Source organism: Ziziphus jujuba, chromosome 6 (genome assembly GCF_031755915.1).
Source record: "Ziziphus jujuba cultivar Dongzao chromosome 6, ASM3175591v1".
Lineage (NCBI taxonomy): Eukaryota > Viridiplantae > Streptophyta > Magnoliopsida > Rosales > Rhamnaceae > Ziziphus > Ziziphus jujuba.
Genome location: NC_083384.1, coordinates 29,051,964 through 29,062,328, shown reverse-complemented (window position 1 = coordinate 29,062,328; position 10,365 = coordinate 29,051,964). Strand labels below are relative to the sequence as shown.

At 33.2% G+C, this 10,365-nt stretch overlaps 1 protein-coding gene across 4 annotated transcripts; it reads left to right on the top strand.

The window, feature by feature from the left end:
- Window positions 1-237: 237 nt before the first annotated feature.
- On the top strand, window positions 238-5,229 carry LOC107430132 (TMV resistance protein N-like). 4 transcript variants are annotated; one of them, XM_060818485.1, is made up of 6 exons: window positions 271-429; window positions 590-1,080; window positions 2,510-2,576; window positions 2,761-3,075; window positions 3,163-4,177; window positions 4,273-5,229. In XM_060818485.1, the coding sequence occupies exons 1-5, from the start codon at window positions 415-417 to the stop codon at window positions 4,054-4,056; spliced, it is 1,782 nt and encodes a 593-aa protein (XP_060674468.1). In that variant the 5' UTR covers window positions 271-414; the 3' UTR covers window positions 4,057-4,177; window positions 4,273-5,229. The 4 variants fall into 4 exon arrangements, with proteins under 4 accessions (XP_060674470.1, XP_060674469.1, XP_060674468.1 ...); XM_060818484.1 differs by having other exon boundaries at window positions 2,743-3,075; XM_060818487.1 differs by lacking the exons at window positions 3,163-4,177; window positions 4,273-5,229 and having other exon boundaries at window positions 238-429; window positions 1,473-2,576; window positions 2,761-2,842.
- The last annotated feature ends 5,136 nt before the right edge of the window (window positions 5,230-10,365 follow it).

Below are 10,365 nucleotides of genomic sequence, written 5' to 3'. Positions count from 1 at the left end.
GCTTTTTCCTATGCGTCTTGAGGAACCCTTCAATTTGGTGGACTATAGAAGAAATTTTAGTGAGCTTATACAACTACTATCATCCACTTCCTTTTTACTACTTCCAAAATACTCTGCCTCTCTGAATCTCCCAAAACCAAAAACAAAAAAAACAAAAAAAAAAAAAAAAAAAAAAAAAAAAACAGTGATCTTATTGACCATTTTCAATATATATATAAATATATATAAATTTAGACAATTTTAGCTTAAGCCGTGTACTTCAGGTCCACAATAATGAAGGTAAAGGGGAAAAAGGAAGAGAATCTTTTGCAAATAGTCGAAACGAGTGGAAAAAGAAGGGAAAAGTTGGTAACGATAACCCCACACGGTCTGGTTGTCGAATCAATAAAGCAGTAAAAGTTTGTCTGCTTGCTAATGCTAATGCTAAGGGTAAGCTTAATTATATTTTCTCCCATTGATCAAGCTACTTTATAGTAAAGTGTAACTATATTCTGATTAACTCTATCTCTGCCCTTCTTCACTGATGAGAGAGTTTCTGATTAAGGTTTAATTTCCAATCGATATTTTTCTTTAACTTTTGGATTTGCAGCTGGTTATAGCAAGCATGGCTTCTTCTTCTCTTTCTTTTCAAGAAAAGTACGATGTGTTTCTCAGTTTCAGAGGTGAGGACACACGCAATACATTCGCTAGCTATCTTTATGCAGCTTTATCAGCAAAGCAGATCTTAACTTTCATGGATCACGAGCTAGAGAGAGGGGATGAAATTTCACCAACACTTAGAAGAGCCATCGAAGAATCCAAGATTTCTGTGATCATTTTCTCGGAAAACTACGCTTCGTCCACTTGGTGTTTGGATGAACTTGTTCAAATCCTTGAATGCAAGAAAACAAGAGAGCAGATTGTTATTCCAATCTTTTACGGCATAGATCCATCAGTTGTACGAAAACAGAAGGGAAGTTATGGGGTTTCATTCGCTGAACTTGAAGAACGTTTCAGAGACAGAATGGAAAAGGTGCATCAGTGGAGGGCTGCTTTGACAGAAGCGTCTAATCTTTGTGGGTTGGATTCCAAGGATTTCAGGTAATTTTTCTATTCTACAATCATTAACTACATTTCTCTAATTCTGAAGGAATGAGAAAATGAAAGAAAATTGATAAATTCCATTTTAAGATGATAAAGGATATTAAAATTTAATATAATAATAATAAAATGCAGTCAATAAAAAATAAAAAATAAAAAAAACTCTGTTTTCATTTTTAATGGATAAGAACCACGGTGAAAATAAATTGTATAATTCAAATAAATATATTACTAAAGTTGCTCCATTTCTGTTTTCGGATACAACACTTTATATGAACATATATATATATATATATATGTTCGGTTATATATATATACATATATATATATATATATATATATGTTCAGTTCTATTTTTTTAACATTTATATCTTTTTTTATCATTCTTGTAGGCCTGAAAACAAGTTAGTTCAAAAAATCGTTGAAGACATTTCAGTCAAATTGCCTAAATATCTATCATTTAATGAGCAGCTCAAGGGACATCTAATTGGAATTGAAAAACATATCAAAGAAATTGAATCACGAGTGTCAATTAGTACAAAAGATGTTCGCATTATAGCCATATGGGGCATGGGAGGTACTGGTAAGACCACCCTTGCTAGTGTTGTATTTCAAAGATTATCATATTTTCAATTTGAAGGCTACTATTTTCTTTGGAATGTTAGGGAAGAATATTCAAGATACGGAGCAAATCATTTGAGAAAGAAACTTTTGTCTGAGTTATTAAATGATGAATCTATTCTGAGGATGGATACACCATTTGTAGCATCACCTTTTATTAATGACAAACTCCGTCGTAAAAAGGTGCTCATTGTTCTAGATGATGTGGATAGTTCAACCCAGTTAGAAGCTTTAGTAGAAGGATATTATCACTTTGCACTTGGAAGCAGAATCATTGTTACAACTAGAAATGCACAAGTACTTAAAAAAGTAGCTGATGATATTTACAAGCTTGATGGTTTAAATGAGATTGAATCTTTAGAACTGCTTAATTTGCATGCTTTTGGAAAAAGTTCTCCTCCAAAAAATTATGCAATGCTGTCAAACAATGTGATAAGCTATGCTGATGGAAATCCATTAGCTCCTAAAGTCTTGGGATCTTTCCTTCACTCCAAAAGCACTGATGAATGGGAAAGTGCATTAAATAAATTGAAAAGAATTCCCAACAAGGACATTCTAGATGTTCTTAGAATCAGTTACGAGGGATTAGATAAAGGGGAGCAAAATCTATTTCTTGACATTGCATGTCTAATTAATCAGTCTTTTACTAGAGATGATGCAGAAAAGATGTTAGTGCAGGTGACTCCTTTACGAAAATAGGATTAACTGTTCTTATTGAAAAGTCTTTGATTGAATGTCGTAAAGACAATGAGCTATGGATGCATGATTTATTGCGGCAAGTGGGTCATACAATTGTTTGTGATGACAGAGAACCAGGTAAACGTAGTCGATTGTGGGATGTTAAAGATGTTTGCCATGTCCTGGAAAGAAATATGGTAAGTGCATATGCACTATTGATTTCCTTTTTAAAAGGACAGATATCTTCTTACCAAGAAAAGAAACACAAATAAAAAGTTTCTTCCAAAAATATAAAATTATCAAATTTATATACAGAGTTCTTAATAGATACCCTTAATTATATAGTGTGCTTATCTATGTTAGTGTTCATTTGACTGTCAGGGTACGCAAGCAGTTGAAGGAATCTCATTCAACATGTCTGAAATTAGTAAAGACATAAAAATATGCCATGCATCCTTCTCAGAGATGTATAATCTACGATTTCTCAAAATTTATTGTGACAATATTGATAACAAGAAGTTCAAACTGTACCTTCCCCAAGGTCTTGGTTCTTATCTTTCTGATAAGCTAACATATCTTCAGTGGGATTTATACCCTTTAAAATCTTTGCCATCAAAATTTTCTCCTGAAAATCTTGTTGAACTGATACTACGTGGCAGCCATATAGAAAAACTTTGGAATCAACATGAAGTTAAGGTATGCTTAATATGTTCTGCTGTAATAACGCTTGATATGAACTCGCATACTGATTAACACTAATCCTTTTTTCTTCTTCTGTTACAGTCTCTTCCGGTGTTAAGAATGATCGATCTTAGCTATTCCAAGTTCCTTACTCAACTGTCCGATCTGTCACAGGCTCCAAATCTGGAAAGTATAAATCTCGAAGGGTGCACAAGTTTGGCTCAGGTTTTTTCATCTCTTCAAAATCTTGAAAAGCTTACTTATCTAAATTTGAATGGCTGCATCAAACTCGGAGATTTTCAAGAGATATCAAAGAGAAGTGAGGGGTACTTGGATGTTGTAAGGTTAGAAGGCGTTAAGAATGTTTTGAATAATTTCACATTTCTGAAAAGTTGCATCCAAAGTTTTACAGGCAATTTATGTCTCTACTCATCTCAAACTCACATGTCTCAAAAGTTTGCACCGAATTTAACATCTTTACTTATGCGTGAGACGGCAATAGAAACAGTGCCCCCATCAATTGGATATCTCTCGGGTCTTGTTAAATTAGATTTGGTGTTTTGTAAAAGACTTAAAAGTCTTCCAACAAGCATTTGTCATTTGAAATCTCTTGAAGAACTAGATCTGACTGGTTGTGAGAAACTGAAAACGTTTCCAGAAATCTTGGAGCCTATGGAACACTTGACAAATCTTCGGTTAGAAGAGTCGGGGATTAAAGAGTTGCCGGAGTCGATTGAAAATGTAGTTTCCCTCAAAGTTTTACATATGCAAAAATGCAAGGACCTTGAGTTTCTCCCCTACAGCCTATGTAATTTAAGGAAACTCGAGGCGATACGGCTCAGCTACTGTTCAACAATTCAAAATTTGCCTTCCATCTCTCACAATTACCCACCGACAATTCGAGCAAAGACCGTGAAGAGGGTGCACGTCATTAGAGAATATTTCAAATTGGAGGGCTCCACTATTACGCGATCTGGAAGATATCATTGGAAATAGGTTTTATCCTCACTATATTGACTTTAATGGATGTGAAAAACTGGAACAGAATACACGCAACACCACGCTCGCTGATCATGCAGTAACTAAAATTCTGTTTCGTCTAAAATTTTTAGAAACTGTATGTATATATATCTATTTATTTCTCTTCGTTTGCTTGCTGAGATGGTTTATAATTTTTGAGCAAGTTGACTAATTTCCCCGTTCATGAAACAGTACTCAGGTGTTCATTCATTTCACCATCCAGGAGATGAAATTCCGGTGTGGTTCAACCATCAAACTTGTGGGACTTCACTCAATAATATTATGCTTCCACCATATTGGAATAATGACGACTTCTTGGCTTTGGCTTTCTGTATTGTTCATCGTCAGAATAAAGTTGACTCTAATGCACGTTTTTGTCTTAATTGCAAACTCAATTTCATAACCGTCGATGGTGATTGGCTGTATGAATGTCATGATTATTATGAGAACTCATTGGAAAACAAGATTAGTTCAGATCACGTGCTCAAATACTATGTGAAAACATGGTGTTTGCGATCTTTAAAACGGAATATAGCTAGCGATGAAATGGATGGACTAAATTGGCCCACTGCTTGCAGCACTGAGGCCTCTTTCCATGTCTGGCCTCTTTGCGATGTCAACAACTACGGAATTGAGTATGGGGAGATTAAGAAGATTGGAGTTCGGTTTGTATACAAACAAGACATGGAGAGATGGGATGCAGAAATTGAAAGAAAGAATAAGAGACGCTTCAACGAATGTTGTGGATCAAGTGGAAGTGAAGCTGTTGACTCTCGTGAGGAAGAAGACTATGATCATGAATCACAATCTAAGAAACTCAAGCTTATGTGACTGTTTAGAAGATGTAGAGCAATTGGATGTTGACGAACCAAATTAAGAAACAGAACAATTCTGTGCTTCAACTTTGAGACATGCATTGCTGCTCGTTAGGAAATCATTAATTGTCGGCTCTGATGGATAAGGAAGAAGAAAATTAGACCATATTCCGTCTATGCTAAGGTAAATCCATTTATTTATTTCTTTATTTATTTTGCAAATTAATTTGTAGGAGTTAATAATCCTGTTCACAACATGTATTTTTGTAGTATTTTAGTTGTATTAATATATAAACTAATAAGTTCATAAATTCTAAGCAAATTTCTAAAGGAATTTTTTTTTTTTTTTTTAAATGACACACATAGAGAGAAAATTAAAATATTTGTTATGAAAAGTATTTTTATGGATTTTTCTTGTGTATATTGGTGAACTTGGTTTATCACCATTTGGAGTGTCTCTTTAAGTTTCTGGCTTTGAAGAATATGTGTAACCTACGCAAGCACCACGGCACGTAGTTTCAAATGAATGGTATGGTACCTTGGAGAAGTAGCTTCAAATGAATGGTATGGTACCTTGGAGAAGTTCTCTCTTCCTTTTGTCTTTCTTCTTCTTTTAGAATGGAATTACTTGTTTTTATGATGTCAATATGCATTTCTTTAATAACTATATATGAGCCATTTTACACATATTTGGAGTGAAAATTAAATAAAATAAAGAACAAATTACCAAAGAATTATGATTCTGAGGTGTTAATGATACCTTTTATGGGTAAATACATCCTTGCATTAAGTTGAACATTCTTAATTTTCAGAGTACAATATTTATTTATTTGATTTAGTTCCTTAGCTTGTTATTATTCTCTGCCAAAGCGTTTGATAAAATGTGTCTATGCGTGGTTGGACATTATTGTGTTTTTGAATTGTATTTTGCCAAAATGAATACACTTTCCATCACTAGCTAAATTTTAGGTTCTGAGTCACCACAGATTTGGTTTTGAACTGGATAATGTCAATTTGCCAAATATATTGATTTTATGATCAATTGCATCCAGTATGCCTGTATTTGAAATATTAGTTTGATCACTACAAAGAAGTTAAACACCCAACTATGATATATGGGTCAGCTTGGAGCTGTTTTATCTTCTAATTTGATCCCTTAACTGGTCATTTTCTCAACAGTGTCTCACCAAATATCTTTCTACATTAGCAGTACTACCATTAAATTAGTAAATGGACAGCATTGTAACATCAAGCTGAACACTTGGGAGCCTTGGATTTTTCTTGATAAAATATGGTGTGGGAGTCTATCTATAGTAACTCATTTCACTTTGACTGCTTTTGTTAATATGATTGTGGTGCAGTGCTTAACACTATCCTGGACAAAAATTTAGCTTTATTTCTTACTATAACTTTTCGTTACTAATAGTACTTATAAGCAACAATGGAATTTTTTAAACTACAACTTTGTTTCTAAAATAAATGATTCTGTACAGTTGATCTCTTGTTTCTGTTATAAGAACATGATTCCAAGAAAGAGTTTGTTGTTGTTAATTTATATGACAGGCTTTTCACGAGAAGGGTAGAGAGATGCTAGAAATATTTTAGAACATTACACATATAGTGTTTCATCCATTTAATATAAAAAAACATAGACTAGGAAAGTCTTGCTATAAATAAATTTTACAATATTGTAACCAATATGTATCAACTATATATCTCTAATGTAAAGGCTTTTAGAGATTTCAATAACTGCTTGACAGATTTCAATAACTGCTTGACAGAGGTTCTAATCCAACAAATGACAGAAACTTCTATTCCTTCAGTTTGAAAGAATTTGCTAGCTAGAATGTGGGAATTTTTTAGTCCGTGTGTCCCAATTTTTTTCATTCATGCATTAGAGTTGTACTTAATTCCCTATGGAAGAAAAAGTTTGAGTAAAACAGATAATTCATAAATTAACTAAGCATATTTACCACAAGATTTATAGAAACTTGGATTCTGCATATTAAAGCACAATATCAACATGCAAGTATTTTGCTCCCAAGAACTGGCAGTTTCAAGATGCTTAAAGTCATCCCTGAAGAAGTTTAGTTTTTATTTGTTCCATAAATTTTTTTCATCAAATAGTACCCAATAAGCAGCGGTAAAAAATTTTCAAACTATAACTTCCATGTGATTTGCAAAGATATATACTGATTCTGCAGTAGTTGATCTCTTGTTGCTTTTAGTAGAACATGGCTCCAAGGAACATTATGTGGTTATTAATACATATGCCAGGCTCTTCATAAGCAGACAGATGCTGCAAATCTTTTAGAACACTTCAAGATGATAATATGTTTCTGACATTGTATCTAAAATGCACAAACGGGAAATTTTCTTATAATAAACAAATTTTTAAATTATTTTAACCAGTATGTATCAACTTCCAATACAAGCCTTGTTCAGAGTTCTACTACTGTTTGACAGAAAGATTCTGACCCAACAAATGGTAATTTGGATATGCAGTTAGAAACTTGGTTCTTGTATATGAGCCTTGGTAAATAGGTCCAAGGCTTTAAAGCTTCCACTTCTTCAACTTGACAGAAGTGCTAATGATGAGAATGTAAAATTTCTTTTATTACATTTGTCCCTTGTCGTTTCTTTCATGTCCCAGAATTACTCAGTTTCCTGTGGAAAGAGAAGCTCAAGATAAAGCAGGGCATTAGTAAATTAAAATAAGCTCATTACTTCAACATCTTAAAAACAAGGCCTCAGATTCCACAGATTAGTTCCAATATGATTTTGGAAAAACAGAGAAAACAGGGGCTTTTGAAAGCCTTTCAATTCCATCCCCTTTAACAGAGAACAATGAAGAGCATGATCATTTTTCTTTATGCATTCTTCAAATACAATGACTCATCAATCTGGTGCAAGACTCAAATTACAAGGTTCTAACTTTCAAGAGAAGAATGAATTGGCATGTGATTTTTTATGGAAAGAAAGCAGAAAGCAGAAATCGTTTAAGTACCTTTCAATGCTTTACAATAAACGCAAAGCCCAAAAGTTTTGAATAAGATCCAGTTCTTTAGCTTGAGTGTTTCTTCTTCCCCAAGAGGTTCTGCAATATCAAGTAAGGCAAAAAGTTGTTCAAGTATATAAATGAATATCTTTAAAAGAGGACATAAACATTGATAATAATCATCTAAACATATATACTAGGCCTAAAATTGCCACATAAAAATGAGGGAGAAAAAAAAAATTCAAGTAGCTTATATAGGAATGTGTTTTGGTCATGTCATGTAAAATACATGAACTGGGCAATCTTGACAAGTCCTTATGGTTAATTTTATTTGAACTTTTTTTCGCTGGGGACCATGAGGTTGGTTATGACATACGAAATTTACAATATGAAACTGAGTTTGTACATATTTCAACTACTGCTTTACATTCTAATCCAACAGACAGTTTGGATATGCAGTAAGATACTTGGCCCATATGTAAGGGCCTAAGGAAATGGACTAATAGGCTTTCCAAATTTCCAATATTCAATTTCCTTCAACTAAGTACTGCATTTTCATTAATAAAACCAAGTTTATTACTGCAAAGATCTGCAAAAAGCATTCGTATTCATCAAATTATGCATGCCATGCATGTTATTTGGATGAGCTTGAAGCAACTGTCGCTAATCTCACCATATCGATTGTTTAATTTGCTTTCCTTTGTTCCAATTTACAGAAATCATCCCTAATGGGCAGAATGCAGATCATCAGAACTCTGCCAAAACATTTATATGCTCTAAAACTAGACCTGGCAATTTGGATCATGACACGGCGACACGACTCGAAAACGACACGGAATAAATGAGTTTGGGTTTATTATAAATGGGTTCGGGTCATAATCGGGTCAACCCGTTTAACATGATTATTAATCGTGTCATTTTCGGGTTGACCTGTTTAACTCGAAATTGACCCGTTACGACCCATTTATTAAACGTGTCAGTTTCAACCCGACACGATTATATACCTATTACAACCCATTTAAATTTAATTTTAAATTAATATTTTATCACTAATATAATATTTAATAACTAAAAAATATTATAAATTAAAAATTTTATAAAAATAATTTTCTATTACTAATTTTTTAAAAACAAAAAATACATCTTTAATAAAACAAAAACATAAAAATAAAAAAAAATAAAAAAAAAATTCGGGTTAATAGGTTACTTTTCGGGTTAACGGGTTAATAGGTTAGTTTTCGGGTTAATAGGTCAATTTCAGGTTAACGGGTTAATAGGTTAACACAACCCGTTAAAATAATCGTGTTAAACAGGTCGTATCGTGTTGACCTGTTTATAAACAGGTCGGGTTAGTGTTTTAGGTACCTGACACGATTAATAAATGGGTCGTGTTCGGGTTAGGCATTTTTGACACGATTATTAAACGGGTTGACACGAACACAACCCACCAACCCAAATTGCCAGATATATCTAAAACTGAATGCCTTATCCAATATATGACCTTGTAAAATAAAGGACTGGTTTTTTTCTTTTTCTTTTTCCTTTTAATTTTTTAGTGGTTAACTAATAAATTAAACTTGACAGTAATTTTCTAAATCTAGACCCAGTCAACCAAATAACTAGCAATTTCAGTCTTGGGAAAGATCACATGGAAATTGAAAGAGACATGCGGCACAAACCACATGGTATGTCTCATTCATCATCAAGATCTTAATTACTTAAGAACATTATTTATTCATCGCGCAAAATTTTGGTCTCTAACTACCAATTAGTATTTACTTCCATACTGGGGCCCTTGATCAGTAAGTTTGAATTGAATTGTGAACTTTGATTAAAGTTCTGAAGAATAATTCAATCCCTGATGTTAATTCAATCCCTGATGTCAATTACTAGAACTGTTTGTGTTTACCAAAGCTCTGTTAAACTTAATGGGGATTTTCAATAAAGTTTCTTTAGACAAGATGTCTAATCGGTGTTTTTCTTGGAATGCGGAATTAACCTTTACTACCTAACAAAAAGTTCAAATTTTACCAAATTGTCAAGCAAGAGGACTTCGGGTGATAGGAAAGTTCAGTTGAGTTACCGCTTCAATTGGATCAACTTGGAGGTTTTTAGTGAGTTTATTTCTGAAACATCACTTTTCTTTCTGGTTTTTCTCCGGTTCAGCGTCAACTGCTAAATCCTCTAGTTTAGAATATATTAACCAAGTAATCATTGAAGGTATACGCAAAGGACTTTTTAAGGGTAATTTATCATCCTTTTGGAGAGTGGTTTCAACAACTAAATCATCCTACCATTGTATATTTTTGAGATACTTCTCCCTTTAAGATAAGATTGTTCTTGAAACACAGAGACATTATACAAAGCACTTTTCACATGCAATCCAAACAAAGCATCTCTTGCATATATTAGAAAAATGAGAATATGCAAGCATATGTTTCATGAACCATGTTTAAAAACACACAACAAAAG

What these genes read in the sequence shown, in the direction of transcription:
- LOC107430132 (XM_060818484.1), top strand. An exon ending in TTGGATTCCAAGGATTTCAG is followed by an intron (nt 1,081 to 2,509) that starts GTAATTTTTCTA and finishes TTGTGATGACAG; the next exon opens with AGAACCAGGTAAACGTAGTC. An exon ending in GGAATCAACATGAAGTTAAG is followed by an intron (nt 3,076 to 3,162) that starts GTATGCTTAATA and finishes CTTCTGTTACAG; the next exon opens with TCTCTTCCGGTGTTAAGAAT.